The 18,784-nt window shown below is 38.9% G+C and overlaps 1 protein-coding gene across 1 annotated transcript; it reads left to right on the plus strand.

The window, feature by feature from the left end:
• The first annotated feature begins 849 nt into the window (after positions 1 to 849).
• On the plus strand, positions 850 to 17,845 carry LOC142543213 (uncharacterized). Its single transcript, XM_075650321.1, has 9 exons — positions 850 to 1,318; positions 15,031 to 15,180; positions 15,746 to 15,960; positions 16,064 to 16,134; positions 16,289 to 16,450; positions 16,714 to 16,907; positions 17,110 to 17,268; positions 17,369 to 17,457; positions 17,608 to 17,845. Exons 1-9 carry the CDS (start codon positions 949 to 951, stop codon positions 17,704 to 17,706), a joined length of 1,509 nt encoding a protein of 502 aa, XP_075506436.1. The 5' UTR covers positions 850 to 948; the 3' UTR covers positions 17,707 to 17,845.
• The last annotated feature ends 939 nt before the right edge of the window (positions 17,846 to 18,784 follow it).

Genomic DNA, 18,784 nt, shown 5'->3' on the forward strand with positions numbered 1-18,784 from the left:
TATCAATTTCCCTAATTTTTTAAAATTACTTTGATGAACTATATTATTTTGATTAATGATTAAATGTTCAACTGGATTTTTTAAAGAAGATTCCATGTCTTCTCTTATTTGAGAAGTAAAAGATCTAAAAGTCTGAGAAATATCCATCATATAATATAAAAGTAAAATAAAAGAATGACTAGATCTTGATCAAATATAAACAGAAGATGATAATAATCTTCTTTGTTCAGTATTGAACTGTATTTGAACATATCCTTTTTAGTTTGTATAACTTGTTGTAAATCTCTATTTATTATATGATTTCTAGGCATATCTTGTTCAATTATCCAATTTTCTGGAAATTCTACTTCTTCCCATTTTATAGATATACGAGTTATAATATTAGATCTTCTAAAACTAGTTTTTATTAGAATGGTTTCATTTAACTGTTTGTCAATTCTTTTACACATGAAATTTACAGTGAATAATTGTTTATAGTAAATACGATAACAGATACATATAACTTCTTTTCCATGAATATAACTATAACTATGTGATTTAACATTTAATGTTAACGAATTTAATATGTTTATATTTGACAAAGATAATATAAATTTAGATAAATATCAAAATATAATTAATCATGAGTCAGATTAGATTGAATTATTTTTATTGGAGATTGTTTCCAATTTAAATTTGAATTTATGATTAAATAAGAAAATCATTTTCTTCTTATAAATGCTATAATAATCCAAAAAGAAGTGCATTGTTTATTTTATTTTTTTGCAATTTTTTTTAAATTGAAAGTTTTAAAATAAGATATGTAAATTAAAAATTCAATAAATTTTATATTCTTCACCCTCTCCCTAGGTTCAAACGATAGGGAATCACTATTTGCATTAAATTTGGTTGGTTTGACCATCAGATTCAATCGACTTCTTTCACTCTCCAGTCAAAACTTGCCCACCAATGGCGGCCTCAGCTCTCAGCATGAACCTCAACCTTAACGGCGTCGCCCCGCCGCGTTTCTCCCCACTTTCTTACGCCTTGAGCGCCAAAATAGGAACAGTTCACAATCATTTCATTGACCCGAATCTCCCCTTCTCATCTTCAGCTTCGATTTGCATCGGCAGCAGAACGACACATATGAGTCGGCCCATGCCGGCGGGAGCAACCGGGTTGTTTTGGGTCCCGGACTCAAGCTCACTCACGTTCGACGTAGTCGTCGTTGGAGCGGGTATAATCGGGCTGACCATCGCCCGCCATTTCCTCCTCCACTCAAATCTCTCTGTGGCCCTAGTCGACGCGGCGGTTCCATGTGCCGGCGCCACCGGTGCAGGTAACTTTACGTTGATTGTTTGATATTTGCAAAATACAGGTATATTTTTTTTGAAATTCTATTTGTTAGTTGAATGTCGTCATTTGTCATCATTCATGATATAATATATTCTCAAAAGAGTTATTTTTTAATTTAACGTTTATTTAACTACTTGATGGATTTAAGTCTTGATATATAAAATCTGCTTCAAAGTTGTAATGTATAATTGAAGTTTATTGTACGATAATATTCTGAAGAAGATGAAATCTCATTTCTGTTTGGTTCGATCATGATATACTGGATTCTTGGCAATACTTATTGCAACTTGATTGTCACACTTTAGTTCCACTGTTTGATGACCTTCCAATCTCAATTCAGTTAGCAATCTTTGAAGCCATATACCTTCGCAAATCCCATTAGCCAAAGATCGAAATTATGCTTCTGCACTAGTTCTTGTCACAGCAGTTTGCATCTTGCTACGTCATGTTACTTGGTTAACCCATACAAACAAGCAATACCTAGATAGGGATCATCTGTCAGTTGGAGCACCTGTCCAGTTAGCATCATTATATAACTGTATATTTCTAGTATTAGTTTTCCAGAAACATAATTCTTTTCCATGAGACCCTTTTAGGTACTTCAATACTCATAAAACAGCCTCCATCTTTTCCTCTGTTGGATTGTTCATGAATTGGCTTATGACCTTTACAAAAATTCAATGTCGGGTCTTCTGTGGGAATGATATATCAGCTTGCCTACTAATCTTTGATATCTTCCTATGTTAACTGGTGGACTCTCTTCCTTAATTCCAATTTTTATATTTGGGTCCGTAGTTGTATCGACAGGCTTGCACCCCGATATCCTTGTTTCTTTCAAGAGATCCAACACATATTTTCTTTGTGAAAACATAATTCTTTGCCTAGATCTGGCCACTTTTATTACCAGAAAATATTTCAAAGGCCCTAAGTTCTTCATCTCGAATTTTTTTAAGAGCAACAATATTATATGAGTGATTTCCTCCTCATGGTTCCCAGTGATAACAATGTCAACATATACGATAATGAGAAAGATCCTATCTTCGTTGGAGTGTTTGACAAACATAGTGGGCTGCTTGGCACTTCATGTGACGTCTCCTTCCAAAACTTTCCCGAGCCTATGAAATCAGACTCGAGGAGATTGCTTAGACCATAGAGTGATTTCTTCAACCTACATACTTTGTTGACAGTGGGAATTGAAACAAATCTCGGAGGCATATCCATTCAGACTGCTTGTTCCAGATCTTCATTCATGAGGCATTTTTAACATCGAGCTGATATAGGGGCGGGCCAGTCCAAATTTGCGGCGATGGATAGAAGTACACAAACCGTATTGAGCAAGGCTGCAAGTGCAAAGCTTTCTTGATAATCCATCTCATATGCTTGGGTATATCATTTTGCTACTAATCGTGCTTTAAATCGTTCAATACTTCTATCAGCCCTATGCTTGTATGTGAAGATCCGCTTGCAACCAACAATTTATTTCCCATGTGGAAGTTTTATGGAATTTGTACCTGGTCTAAATTCACTACAGAGGCTTGATATACAGAAGATTATAGATCAAGCGAGACAAAGTTACTTATAGGGTGTTGAGTGCATGACCTAACTCTTTTTCTCAAAGCAATTTTCCTATCATCAAGTTCATCAATTCTAGTTGAGTCAGAGCTCGTTGTACCTTGATTAATTTTCAGAGAATCTGGCGACGAGGAAGTACCGTTGGTTGGCTGATTTTGTGAGGTTTCCTGATGATTTCCTAGTTGAAATGGCCTTCTGTTGGAATAGACATGGTCAAAAGGTGAAATAGGATGTACAACATGAGGCTATGAGTTTTCTGGTGGAATTGTACGGATTGGGTCGATTGTAGGATGTGTATGGGGATCATTTGGTATGTTGGTGGGAGTTTGTTCGACGCACGGTACAACGAGGAATATGAGCTCCAGATTCTGAGGTTCATTCAAGACAAGCTTTCTTTGAACCGAGGAAGATGGAAAGAAAGGTTCAGTCTCATTGAAGTTGACATCCATAGTAGTGTTACTAAAAAACAGTAGCCAGTAGGCGAGTGGCTATTACTGCCTAGCGCCTAGGGGACTAGGCAGTTTTTTTAAGCTTAAATCCCTTGGGACATTCATAAGCATTATGCTTTTGTATGAAACATATATTCTTATAAAATTTAAAATTGTAATAATAAATTAATAATATATAGATATTAATAAATTTTTTATATATCAATCAACTAAACATAATATGTTTTAAACTTTAAATTAGAGACTAAGTTTTAATTTTATTGTTTTGAATTTTTTTTAAATACAATAATGCCTAGGCGGCCGATTAATTTGGGAACACCAGAAGCCTCGCCCTAGCCAAAAGTCTGGGCAGTGGCGGTCTAGGCAGGGATCTTTAGAACACTGCGTTATGCGTAGAACTTTCTATTGACTGGGGAGTAACACTTGTAACCTTTTCTATTATGAGAATAACCAAGAAAAATGCATTTGAAAGAACAAAGATCAAGTTTGCCCTGATGTTTGGAATGAATGTGGACGGAGGCTAATCAACCTAATAATCTAAGGGGGAATGTTGTGGAGGAGGTGGGAATTGGGGTAAAAGTCGCGTAAGTTTTGAATTGGTGTCTAGAAGTTAAGGACACGAGAAGGCATCCGATTGATGAGGTAAGTGGCATCGAGGATAGCATCACCTCGGAAATGGTGATGGACATGATGAGTGAACAACAAGGAACGAGCAACATCTAGCAGATGACGATTTTTCTGTTCGGCGATACCATTTTGTTGGAGTGGTGTCAATGCAGAAGCTTTGATGAAATATTCCAGTAGAGAACAAGTAATTACTCAAGACGGAGTCGAAGAAATTTCGTGCTCGATCAGTGCGTAGGATTTGAACTTTGCTTGAGAACTTTGTTTGGATCATAATGTGGAAGGTTTTAAAATTTGGGAAGTTTCACTCATGAGAAATACCAAGAGAGACGAGTATGATCATCCACATATAATAAGAACCAATTTGTACCCATTATGTTTTTCCAATGTGAAGGACCCCGTATTTCATTGTGAATTTGGGCAAAGGGTTTCGATGGCGTATATGGTTGTGGTTTGAATGTATTGTGTGCATGCTTAGATAATTGACAAACGTCACTGATAGCCTCATAATTCTGACCTGACTCGGACTCGAGGGAATCCGACACAATTAGAGTAGCGACCCATTAGCTAAAACAAAGAGCCCATAGTAAATCCAATTAAGACTAGAGTTGAGGCAATAAGCCATTTGGAGTCCAACTCCTGACCCACGGCTCAGAGCACTATTATATTCGCAATCTTAAGTTTGCTCTCCGGACTGATTTAAGTATTGAAAGTGCTACATTGGAAACACTTCTGGTGCTCTCTAACGTTTGTTCATCTGTGCAGGATTCAGCTCGGATAAAGCTTCTTACTGCTAGCAGTGGCGACGGCGGTAGTGGACAATTTGTATGGCGGGCTTAATGGTTGATAGTGAGAAGGACTGAGAACCAAAAGTTTAAAAAAAGAAAGTGGAATGTGATTTAAATAACTAGGATTTGATTTTTAAAATTAGCTGACGTTGACTAGGTTTTTAAAATTTGTGTTGACTACAACTTAAAAGTGTTGACTGCCTCACTTGGACCGCCTGCTCGCTATCTCCGTTTCCCTCGACCGCCTGCCCACCGGCCACCGCCTTATAGCTTGGACCGCCTGCCCACCGCTTTATAGCTTGGACCGCCTAAAATATCCACATCATGTGAAGGCGGGGGTGGTCGAGGCCGCCTACCTCCTCGCTGCCTCCTCTGCCCTCGACCGCCTGCCCACCGCCGTATAGCTTGGACCGCCTAAAACATCCACCTCATGCGAAGGCGGGGTGGTCGAGAGCAGCCTACCGCCTAGGCGGTCGCCTTGAGCCATATAGAACACTGGCCATATTTAGGTTGGTCATCTCCTGACCCAAACTTCTTTGTCCGGATAATAGTAGAACTACAATAAACATGGAAGTATTTGGATCACCAAATCGAACCCGATTTGATTTATAAATATTTATTTCATCTTGTTTGTTTGCAGTCAACTATTTATTTATTTAATTACTGGTAGTTAATGACTCAAATAGATTATCGTTTCCTAAAGAAAACATAATTGAAAATAATATCAGTGAAATACAGTCTCTACAGAAACGATACTCGTACTCGTGTACACTATATTATTACTTGACATCGTGCACTTGCGATTACATCGAGCTTGAATTTTATTTAATTTTTACTGAGCATTTCACACTGCAAGTTTTGTTCGACCAAGTTTTTGACAAAGCGGGTGAAATAACACGGATGCTAAACAGACTGCAGAGGAAACGATAACAGATAAAAATAATGCAAAGAAAAGGAAGCACGAAAGCACGGAGACTTCCCTGATCACTGCTCATCCTCATTGTCATCGGGTGGCAAAACGCCGGGTTTCTGATCGTGCGGCTGGGGGTAAGCATATCAGAATGGGAATGGTGATCGGTATGCCAGTGGTGGTGCATAGGCCGAGGTGTCAAGACCCATGTGCAGGCCATACCGCGCACCAAAGACTCCATTGACGTGATGCATGCGCTGTTGACGGCAATGTACTGATCCTGATGAACCACAAAAGCACATAGCTCATCAACTTCATCATTGACTTCCCGCCGTCTGGCTGTGGTTGCAGTGGTGGTCGGCTAGCTGCGGCTTCATCCTCAACCACCTCTGGGAAGTTTAAAGCACGTTTTCCTCGTATTGTTTTCATCCAAGAGTCTTCAATGGGTTTCATCGGTTGCATCCACTCATCATCCACATTGACGACAACCCCTTCTCGCACGCGCAGCTCCGTAATGATAGTGGGGTAAAAGAGTGCAATGCTGGGGCTATGTATGGACTGCTGAATTTGAGAGAAAATAACTCTGCCCACATTTATCGGAATACTCACCATTAGTGCATATATCATCGTGGCTCGGTTATTCCGAACATTGCTGGTGTGGGACACCGACATCAAACGCTTTGACAGAAAAGCGCACCACAACGCAGGCCTAAACCGCAAATATTTCTCAAGAAAACAACTAGGAGTCTTCCAAATAGCCACCGGGTAACAAATTGTTTGCATAATTAATTCAAAGTCCGGGTTGGCTATTAACTCCTCGAATGCCGATTCATCAACAGCAAGGGTGCCCAACAATTCATTTAAAGCGGCGGAGTCAAAAGAAATTAACTTACCCTGAACCATAGCCTTCCCATCAGTCCGCTCGACGCGTTGGCATAGAATTCGCGCACTATCGGAACCACCGCAGCCTTAGATATAGCACAAAATGATTCCCATCCTCGTTCCACGATATTGTTTTGAAGATTTATTGATTTAATAAAGAAATCAGACCCCGCTCGGGAATCGGATGCCTATGCAACTTGGCGTGGTCATACCGCTTGCGAGCTTCTTCATTCACAAATTTCCCCATATTCTCGGATGACGATGAAGAAGCACGTGTTACCTTTGATTTCTTGTGAGCCATGGATAAACTTGGATGCGAGAGAGACAAGATAGCCACCAACAAGTTCCTTGCAAACTATGAAGGTAAAGTGGAGTCGCTGGCGTGCTTAACTTGTGAGGAGTGTAGGAAATCTGGGAGTGTACCTGCAAGTGGAGTGTGAGAGGCTAAAACTCAAAGGGGAGGGGGCGAATTTTTTCTTGGAGGTGAAGTAGGGTTTCCGTAGAATGGTGGAAAGAAGGGAAAAAAATGTTTTATGGCGTGGAGCGCTGCGGCGGTAAATGATCGCCCTAGCGCGAGATGCTCGGTTTTTGACTTTTTTTTAAACAAATGAAATTAATAAAAATAAACAATTAATGTAAAAAGAATTAGCGAACAAAAATACAATATAAAGAGAAGAGTGATAAGTTCCCAATTTATAGTCAATAGCGTGATTATCGGCCATTGTCAGTGTTGCCTGTCTTGGAACTAGGTGATACCATTTTGTGGCTCAATCGCGCAACCTATGTAATGCTTCAATCACTGGGCATTGACCGTGAATGTGCCATCTTTTCCATCTTTCAATGAGACTGCACCTGAAGGGAACACCCTGTCTATCACGAATGGACCCGACCATCTCGATCTGAGTTTTCTAGGAAACAGACGCAACCTCGAGTTGTACAGCAACACTGCTTCACCCTCTTTGAACTCTCTCGGTTTGTTGCGCTTGTCATGTGCTTGCTTTGTGCACTCTTTGTAGATCAACGTCAGATCATAGGCTTGCTCTCTGAATTCATCTAGTTGGTCCAGTTGCAACAACCGGTGTTCACCTGCAAGAGTAAAAATCAAAGTTCAGTACTTTAGTTGCCCAATAAGCTCTATGCTCCAACTCAACCGATAGCTGACACCCTTTCCCAAACAATAACAGATATGGAGTTGTGCCTATAGGTGTTTTAAATGCAGTTCGATATCCTATAAAAAAATGCAGTTCGATAGGCCCATAGAGCATTATCTAACCTGACAGAGCAATCTTTCCAACTGACGCTCAGTACCTTTTCCAAAATCCTTTTTATTTCCCGATTGGAAATCTCAACTTGCCCACTCGTTTGGGGATGGTTCGGAGTATAGATCTTGTGGGTGACATCATATTTAGTTAATAACTTGTCAAAAAGTAGTTGTAAAATTGAGTGACACCATCACTTATGATTGCTCGTGGTGTACCAAATTGACTAAAAATATTTTTCTTTAAAAACTTCAACACCACCTAAGCATCATTTGTCACACAAGACTGCTTCTACCCATTTGTACATATAGTCGACCGCTACCAAAATGTATTTTTTTGTAAAAGAGACAGGGTACAATCCCATGAAGTCTATCCTCCACACACCAATCACCTCACACTCAATGATATTATTCAATGGCAGTTCATGGCGATTAAAGATGTCACCTGATTGCTGGCATCTATCGCAGACAAGAACATATGTACGAGCATCTTTAAAAAGAGTTGGCCAATAAAAACAACATTCAGGTACCTTAGACGCCGTTCTGATTGGTCCAAAGTGACTACCTACCTCACGATCATGACAGTGCCTTAGAATCTGTCCCATTTCTTCTTCCGCTACACATCTTCTTATCATGGCATCTGCACAAATTTTAAACAAAAAAGGTTCCTACCAAAATAATATTTCACATCAGAAAAGAATTTATTTTTTCGGTGAAATGATAAATTTGGGGGTGGTGGGAGACAAGAAAATTTGCAAAGTTCGCATACCAAGGACAGTTTTACATTAAGAACAATTGTTCATCTGAAAACCAATTATTTATCTCGAGATCTATACATTCATTGCTAATATGTTCTAGTCTAGATAAATGACCAGCTACCACATTCTCTACGCCCTTTTGTCCCTAATTTCGAGGTCAAATTCTAGCAATAACAGGTATCCATCGAATCAAACGTGGTTTGACCTCTTTCTTGGCAAGCAAATTCTTAAGTGCAAAGTGGTCAGTGTACACGACAACTTTAGATAGGACAAAGTATGAGTGAAACTTATCAAAAGCAAATATTATGGCAATTAATTCCTTCTCAGTAGTAGCATAATTTAGTTGAGCATCGTTTAAGGTCTTACTTGCATAGTAAATCGTAAAATACCTTATTCTTCTGTTGTCCCAAAACGACACCAACAACAGTATCGCTGGAATCACACATCACCTCAAACAGTATGTCCCAGTCATGTGCAACCAACATAGGTGCATTCACCAACTGTTCCTTAAATGTCTCGAAGGCCTGCACACAATTAACACTAAAATCTAATGGCACATCTTTCATTAACAGTGACAATAGCGGTTTAGCAATTTTATAAAAGTTTCGAATGAAACGCCAGTAAAAACCAGCATGTCCAAGGAAACTTCTAACTCCCTTTATTGACATTGGAGGTGGTAATTTCTTAATAACTTCCATCCCTTGGCCTTGTCAACTTCTATTCCTTGCTCTGAAATTTTGTGCCCCGATACAATTCTTTCCTGCACCATGAAATGTCATTTCTCCTAGTTCAATACCAAATTCGTCTCCTCACATCGCCTCAACACCAAATTCAAATTCTGCAAGCAATCATCATAAGTAGATCAAAAAATAGAAAAGTCATCCATAAATATTTCAAGAAAATTTTCAATCTCGTCATGAAAAATTGCGGTCATGCATCTTTGAAAAGTAGTGGGTGCATTACATAACCCGAATGACATCTGTCTATATGCAAAAGTACCATAAGGACACGTGAAAGGGGTTTTCTCTTGGTCCTTAGGTGCAATCATGATCTGATTATATCCCGAATACCCATCCAGAAAGCAATAAAATTCATGACCCGCTAACCTTTCTCAAGCATTTGATCGATGAAGGGGAGAGGAAAGTGATCCTGGTAGGTGACATCATTTAATTTTCTATAATTAATGCACACTCTCCAACCCGTAATAGTTCTAATAAGAATTAGTTTTTTTTTCTCGTTTGTAAACACAGTTATCCCACCTTTCTTAGGTACACATTGAATCAAACTCACCCATCAACTGTCAGAGATAAGATAGATAATACCTGCATCCAGAAGTTTAACGGTCTCAGCTTTCACTACCTCTTGCATTTTCGGTTTGAGTCTTCGTTGAGGTTGCACCAATGGTGTATACTTCTCCTCCATCAGAATTTTATGCATGCACATCAATGGATTAATTCCCTTTATGTCAGCCACTTTCCAAGCAAACGCACTCTTGTGCTTCTTGAGAACTTCCAACAATTTGCTCTCCATCGCATCTTTCAATCAAGAAGAAATAATAAAAGGCAAATTATTGTTCTCACCTAAATATACGTATTTCAGATGAGGCGGTATCGGTTTTAGCTCAAGGTTTGGTGGCTTCTCTAGGCTTGACTTCTGAAGGGCCAAATCTCTTCGATCACCCAACTCTTCTAATCGCATCCTGACTTGTTTCTTCCAAGGAGGGTTGGAATTCAAATATGCTGCCATTTCCGACTGTGCTTCGTCTAGCTCGTCCTCGTGCAACTCACTCGTGAGTGTGGCCTCAAGTGGATTTTTCATAGCATCCTGCACAACGTTGCAAACAAGTGAATCAACAACATCAATTCTAAAAGCACTCATCAGTGTGCAGTGTGCTTAAGAGCATTATAAAGATCAAAAGTAATCTCTTCCTCGCCCATTCGTAATCGCAACTTCCCTTCTTGTACATCGATGAGTGCTTTGCCCGTAGCAAGAAATGGTCTTCCTAAAATCAAGGGCATCTCCATATTGTCTTCCATGTCAGTACCACAAAATCTACAGGGAAAATAAATTTCTCCACTTTTACCATAACATCCTCAATCACTCCACGTGGGTACTTGACAAACCGATCTGCCAGCTGCAATGACATCCTTGTTGGCTTTGGCTCTCCCAAACCAAGTTTTCTAAACACAGAAAATGTCATCAAATTAATACTTGCACTGAGGTCACATAAAGCCTTTATGGAACGCTACATCACCAATCATGCAAGGAATAGAAAAACTCCCTGGATCTTTTAGCTTAGGTGGGATCTTTTTTGTACCAAGGCCGAGCAATTTTCAGTCAAGTTCACCGTCATGTGGTTTTCTAATTTCCTCTTATTTGCCTAGATATCTTTTAAAAATTTAGCATAAGTAAGCATTTGCATCAGCGCGTTAGCAAAAGTAATATTGATATGCAATTTCTTAAAATTTTTAAGAAACTTACCTAATTGCGCATCAATCTTAGCTTTCTTGATTGCTGCAGGAAAAAAATGGAGGAGTGATAATTTTTGATTGGGCAATGGCTGCAACTGAAGAGTTAGCAGACTTGCCGATGGGCGTGCCAGCTTCTTCTCCTCTTTGCTCCCCTTTTTCATTACCCTCTTGTTCAAGTACTTTTCCATTCATCAATGCAATGGCCTTCACTTGCTTTTACTGATTAGTTTCAGTGTTGCTTGGAAAGGTGCCCGGCTTTCTACTCTACTAGCGATCACCTTAGCCAACTGCTCTATCTGATTCTCCAACCCTTTTATCGATGCATCCTGGTTCTGTATTTTAGTTTCGGTGGATGAGATAAATTTAGACATCATCTGCTCCAAATTAGACTTTTCCTCTCTAGGCTCAGATCTATACATCGGTTGCTTTGCATACTGCTGTCCTCCCTGTGGGCGACTCTTACTGTTTTGACCACCCCATGAGAAGTTGGATGTTGCCTTCATCCAGGATTGTATGTGTTCGAGTATGTAACATTCCTAGGACGGTTTTGAGTCCCCACATGATTCATTAGTGCCACGTCTTGCACATGGAAAGGATTTTCGTCTTGTAGCGGTCTCATGCCTCTTAAAGTGATTCCTGCTCAAATTGGGAGAAGGTGGTTATGTCCGCTCGCAACTTCATGTTCTTTGATGTAGGAAAGTATTTCATGAAGAATGTCTTGGCCATGTCTTCCCAAGTCTTGATTGAACTTTCTGGAAAACAATTCAACCAAGATTTAGCTTTATCTCTCAATGAAAATGGAAATAAGCGTAAACATATAGCATCATCAGAAACTCCATTATGTTTGAAAGTATCGCAAATTTCAAGAAAATCTGCTATGTGAGTGTTGGGGGTCATCTAGTGCGTCTCCCCCGAACTAGATTGTATCCTGAATCATTTGGATGATGGCAGGCTTGATTTCGAATTGATTTGCCCACATAGTTGGTCGCACAATGCTTGGGCGTGTTCCATCAAGCGAAGGTTGTGCGTACTCCAGCATGGGTATGCGCCTTGGCTCCTCGACTCGTAGGTCTTCATGATGCTCTTCCTCACGCTCCTTGTTCATCATGTCCTTGAGTCTTTGTTGTTGTCTTCGTCTGCGGAAGGTTCTTTCGATTTCAGGATCATACTACTCGAAGTCCAAGTGAAGTGATCTTGGCATGCAATGGAAAAGATATCAGGAATAAAATACGGAGTGTCAACTCACGAAAAATAAAAATAATACTAAAAAAATGCGCCTTTCTTGCCGTAGCGCGATGCCTTCTGCCTCAAATTTCACTCATAGCTTAATTTTTATCTTTTCTCCAATTTCCTGCACATTCGTAACAACTCAATTGAGCGGTGATCATATGCAACACATTAAGATAAAATGAACAAAATCTGGACTTCATACACATAAAATGATGCAGACTAAAACTCAAACGATGCAATAAAATACGTAAATACGACCTCTATCACCACTCTCTACTCGGACTCACAACTTGTGATTCAGCAAAGTAATGAAAAGTTTGAGTGAAAAATGACAAGATGGTCAAGTATACCCAAGACTTCTACTGGGCTCGGGAAGCGTTTGCCAAGCTCATCGTTCAACATGTCTCCCGAACATAGAATGGGAAAGCATATCAATTGGCAAAAATGGCTAGCTCCTTGAGTCGACTCCACAGCTCGGAGGTTGCCGGCCAAGAGCTAGTCTCCTAGTTAGAACAAATTGAGGAAATCAGGAAGGAGATTGGAGATTTGATATCCATCGATATCTAACCCAAGGGACCCGTCCGGCCGAGCAGAAAAGAAAATGGGACATCAAGAGAATGGCCCTTTGTTTTGTCCTTCTAGACAACACTTTGTGGTACCCACTTCCAACTCTATAAATACCGGGTAATCTCTGTGGTTTGATTCACATTCACATTTTTTAAGCATAAATCAGCCGATAACCATATGGAACCCGAACCAAGCACCCGTGTGCATGACCCATCTGCCGCATGTACTGATTTTTTAACACAAAATTGTAAGAGTGGAAAAAATGTAACTTTCCAGTCATATGATCTGAAGCACAAGAATCGATTATCCATGAATGATATTAATCGCTCTGAGAAAGTAAAGCAAGTGGAATACCACCTTGTATCGCAACACTACACTTACCAATAACAGAAGTTGTCGAAGGGGAAGATTGCTGTCCAAACAGTTTGTGAAGGAGATCAAATGGCAGTTAGGCAGATGAAGGCTGGTCAGAGACAGCAGTGTTGGCGCGATGCTCTCGGGAGGGTTCCCAGTCCGGTGGCTTACCATGGATCTTCCAATTATGATTCAGTTTCTTGCACTTTTCGCACCAAAGACGGCCCTTAGTGTGGTTGGAATTCTGCCCAGTCTGTGGACGATGAGGTGCAGAAACTTCATAAGAATTGGATGCGATTTGGTGGTTATAGCAAGTTCAGAATTGTCAATGGTGGTAGAGTTGGTCTGCGAGGGGCCCGGCATGACCTTGCACTTGCTTTCCTCCTGCAGGACCTCCAAAAAGGCAGCGCACAGGCTAAGAAAAGGTTTGGTGCTAAGAACCCGACCTCGGACATCATCGAGACTGCTGTTGAGAACCATTAAAACTTGAACACGTTTCTTATAAATGATGGATCTGTAGACTTCCGCATCAGTGGTGCATTTCCATTGGTGTACGTCGGTCATGTTAGTGATCTGCCAGTGGCAGGTGAGAGCCGTGAAGTATTATGTGATGGTGGATGTGTCCTGTGCAGATCGATAATAGTCAATTCTGTCGCAAAGAGTTTGGCCATGTTGTCCCTGCAAGAGTATGTTTCACTCGCTGCATCCAGATATCCTTGGTAGTGGAGTAGAGAATAAAGTTTTCTTCAATTTCAGGCGTCATGGAATTGATCAACCAAGGCATGATCAATTTATTTTCGGAGTTCCACGCTTTGAACTTGGCATCGCTGGCACCGGGACGGGCCGCCTTGCCCGTGAGAAAATCTTCCTTGCCTTGGCCGCAGATGAACATCATCACAGATTGCGACCAAGGGAGGAAGTTGCGGACATTTAATTTGTGGCATGTAATAGAAATAGGAGACGGATTGCCCAAGCCCTGGGTCACGGTCACTGGAGTGGAGACTTCAGAAGAGGAAGTCATTGGCCTATTCTGTCGTCTGATACCATGAACTTTATTATACGATAATATTCTGAAGAAGATGAAATCTCATTTCTGTTATTCATTGATGAGTACAGCAGCATATACATATACTAATCAAAAGATAACAACCTGATCTAATCTATCCAATGTTTAAAAATTAAAACCAGTAGATGAAATTTATCTAACAATTTAAATGCCTACCATTATCTTATTTTCGGATATTCAACAATAATGTGATCTCTAGATACTTATGTTTCATATATAAGCTAAAAGTTACTCGTATTGTCTATTGTAACATTGAACAACTTTTGTAAGTTTACTGTTCGACATCATGAAGTTGGCACTTTTACCGGTATTTTCATTGAATCTTAAACAAAAAATTTGGAGTATGCTTGTAGTTTATAGAAAATATTTGTTTGTTACAAACCATATATATACACGTGTTGCTGAAGGATCGAAGTTGCTGAAACTTCAATTGGTAAAATAGAAAAGCAGGTACATGGTGATGAAATTGGAGGGAAACAATCCAGGTAGTTGGGTCAAAATTGTTCAATCTGGTAAAAGTGAAATTCAATAAATTTACACAAAAATTTCATTTGATTTCGAATAGATTATATATGCCCCGCTTTTCTGAGACTAAAGTCTTGGAGAACAACTGACCACCACTGGGTTTAGTAGTTTCAGTATCATGAAATTATTGCTCTATTTCGTGGTTGTAAAGTACATTCTATTCTCAAACCAATGTGTTTCTATTTACTTGTTCTCATGCATTATGATTAGGTTTGGTATTTGAGCTTGGTCTCATTTTTAGGGCAGGGTTACATTTGGAGGGTTCACAAGATACCTGGGAGTGAGAAATGGGAGCTAGCAATTAGAGGCCACCAGCTGTGGGAAGCTCTAGCTGTGAGTATTCAAAGTCAAGGCATGGATCCTTTACAGGAACTTGGATGGAAGAAGACAGGTAGTACTAAATGATGAGTTTCTGGGAGTTTTTTTATTCTGGTTATTCTGTCAATGCATGAATATTTTTTTATATGTGAATCCGGTTACGTAGAATAGATATGCCTCTGTAATTTTATTAGCATTTTATTTTACTAGCTCGTTATTGCTTATATTGAATTCTATGCCTATTATTGGAGTTGTGCATCTAACTTTTTCTGTGTTTTTTACGCATAAAATATTTCCTCTGTTGGTCGCGTAGTTCTTTTATGGAGATTAATCCAGTGTCTTCACATTCCATGTAGCCAGACTGTTAAAAACAGTTGAATTCGTTCGCAGAAGAATGGACTTCTCCGTGATGATAATATGTGATTATCCTACGATATGTTTTCCTCCAACAGGAATACCTGTTTGGTAATACATGTCATGCGATATACTTGATGAGATAGTTGTGCTTACAAATGTTCAAGTTTTTCTACTTGTGAATGATTCTTCTCTTTGTAATTTCTAGGCACCTCATAACTTTCGTACAAAGTTTAAGTACTTTTGAGGTGTCACTAAAATTATTGATTACTTTTTGTTTAAAGGAAGCTTGCTAGTTGGTAGAACTGCAGAAGACTGTTCTGCGTTGAGGAGGAAGGTGGAGAAGCTAAAGGATGCTGGCTTGGGGGCTGAGTTCTTGTCTAGCGATGATTTACAGACAGAGGAACCTGCTCTTGATCTTGGACAGGAATGTGGTGCAGCTTTTATGCCAGATGACTGCCAACTAGATGCTCGGCGTGCCGTTGCTTTTATTGAGAAGGTTGCAATTCATTTGTCCTCCTTTAAGCGATTATGGCATCTCAAGTCATACTCTAAAAAAATTTGTGCTTCATTCATATAATGCTTATAGATTCATTTGATAGGGTAACAGATATTATGCTGCACATGGGAGATATGCTGAGTTTTATTACGAGCCGGTGACCAGTTTTCTGAGGTCTGGCAGTTACCTATACAAGCTATCATGTATACTTTTGTTTTCGATCTTGACTAGATTAACAACGCATTTTAGGAAATTCTTTGAGTATGAGTGACGGGTATGCATAGACTAGTGCAAGACACCATAAGAATTCTGTTATAATTAAATTTAGGTCCCAGAGTAGTGGAGAGATTGAAGCGGTTCAGACTTCCAAGAATACTCTGTTCAGTAAAAAAGCTGTCATCTTGGCAACAGGCTGTTGGACTGGTTCTTTGATACACGAGGTTTTGAAGAATTCAGAAATTTTAATGAATTTCCCAGTAAAGCCTCGAAGGTGAGACTTCGTATGTAAGTTTGATGTTTAATTTGCTTTGTCATGTTCCAGTCATGTTTTACTGAGAGACTTAAAGTTTCAGTATATACAGAATACAGTATGAAGTCTTGGAACCTCTATCTTGTTTCCTTTATTATTTGCTTTTTTTCAAAATCTAATTACCCTGACAATATTAGGAATTGAGAAGGTATATTGTATTAGTATCCAGATTAAATGATTTTTATGGGAATAAACGAAACTGCTCATGCTTTGTGATTCACGAGACAGGGTCATCTGCTCGTTCTCGAGAATTTCAAGTCCTTAAATCTGAATCATGGGCTAATGGAGGTGGGGTATGGCAATCATGAATCGGCAACCATAAGATCTGCAAAATCAGAATCAGAGATCGGATATGATGCAAACACTTCCTCTATTTCAATGACAGCCACCATGGACATGTCAGGAAGGCTTGTTCTTGGTAGTTCTGAAACTTTTAAGTTTTCTTTTACCCCTTCGTCCTTCAGCCATCATCAAACTCATATGAGTTGCACTTTATGGAACTAACTGCGAAGACTCATTGGAAGGATTTGTGTAGTGCTCCATTCGCTGTCCGGTCTGGCTGCGAAGAAATAACTGGAGTTGCTTACTTATGCTTTCCTTAATCTGCTCTGTTCTTGTAGGAAGCAGCCGTCAGCTTGTCGGATTCAGCACAGAGGTTGATGAATCTATTATTGATCGGATATGGGAACGGGCAAGAGAATTCTTTCCCACCTTAACAAAAATGTCTCTTAGAGATATGAGTAAAAGCCGAGAAGTAAGAGTAGGACTGAGACCTTATAGTAAGTATTCGATGAACAAAACTGTTCATTATTACCTCATATACGTCAGTATTTTAAGTTATTACCAAGTGATCTACCTTGTTATTGTTAAATGAACCAGTGCCTGGTGGAAAGCCGGTGCTTGGACCTATGCCTGGATTGTCAAACTTGTTTGTTGCTGCTGGACATGAAGGAGAAGGACTCTCATTGGTAACTATCCTGTTCTTACTCCAATGTTTCTTGCATCGCAAGATTCGATTATCCCAGACTTTCTTTACACTTGATTGATCAATTGCCGATTTACGAGTAGTTGTACACATAGTGGAAGTCTCACAGGGAAAATTGCTTCGACTCTTACAGGCTTTGGGGACAGCGGAAATGATTGTGGACATGGTGTTGGAGAATCCCCCAAAAGTCAATCCGGAACCATTTTCTGCGAGTGTTTTAAGTTCCTCGTAAATTTCTGTACTGTTTCTCCCACAAATGAATCATTTAATTGTCTTATTTTGTTTGTAAATCACTGCTTCCCGTTCAGCATAGCGATTCGGTTGAGAATTAGAGAAATATTGATTAAAAAAAATGAAGTCTTTTTCTCTCATCTGTTAGTTATTTTACGTATTTGCCTGGTGATCTGGCTTCAAATGGAAAAGTTGGCATGTGTTTAATCATTTATCCGTTTTGGTGGTTGCTGCTGGCTTGAGCATAGTTCATCATGCGCCTCTGGTTTGAGGCCATTTCTTATTTAAAAATTTCATATCCATTTTGATTGTTTGAATTTTTTCTATATATATAAAGAAAATTAAATTCGTCTTCTTCAATTTAATATATTAAAATTAACGAATAAATATATTTCAAACATATGTCAATATTGATTTTTTTTTTTCTGACATAGGTTCTCCAATTAATCCCTTTGATCCAAATCAGAGAACAGACCCATCCAAATTTTTTTTCCTTAATTTCAATAACCCAACAAATTCTATATTTCTAGTTGTCATCATATCTATAATTAAAAAGCTAATGAGATGACACACGTTGCGCATATATATAATATAATATATAAATATTATTTGTTAAAATATATTTTTATTTTTCAAATAATTGTTTTACATTTAATTTCTCTATGTTTAAATTATAGTTAAATACGTTAAAAAAAGTGATTTACCAAATATGTAATATTTGGTTGAGATAAATGTGGAGAAATATTGGTGGAAATCTATTAATTAAAAGTATTACTAAGTACAATAAATAAAATCTCAATTTATATAAAATATTGGTGTAAAATTTAAAATATTTTTCTCGTGGTACGTCGCACAAAAATGATTACTTGAATGGGCTCAAATTTTATGTTATTGATCGATAAAATAGTGTAGATAAGTAAATATATTTTTCGAAAAATAAAACCTATATACATTTCATTCTCCAATGAATAACATTCCTCCAGACTTCCAAGTTCCAATGAACAAGTTAAGTAGTCATCGACCTTAGACAGTACGTACTAATAGCAAATAACCAGAGAGATGAATCACTCAACTAAAAT

The sequence above is a fragment of the Primulina tabacum genome, chromosome 4 (assembly GCF_025594145.1).
Source record: "Primulina tabacum isolate GXHZ01 chromosome 4, ASM2559414v2, whole genome shotgun sequence".
NCBI classification, from domain to species: Eukaryota; Viridiplantae; Streptophyta; class Magnoliopsida; order Lamiales; family Gesneriaceae; genus Primulina; species Primulina tabacum.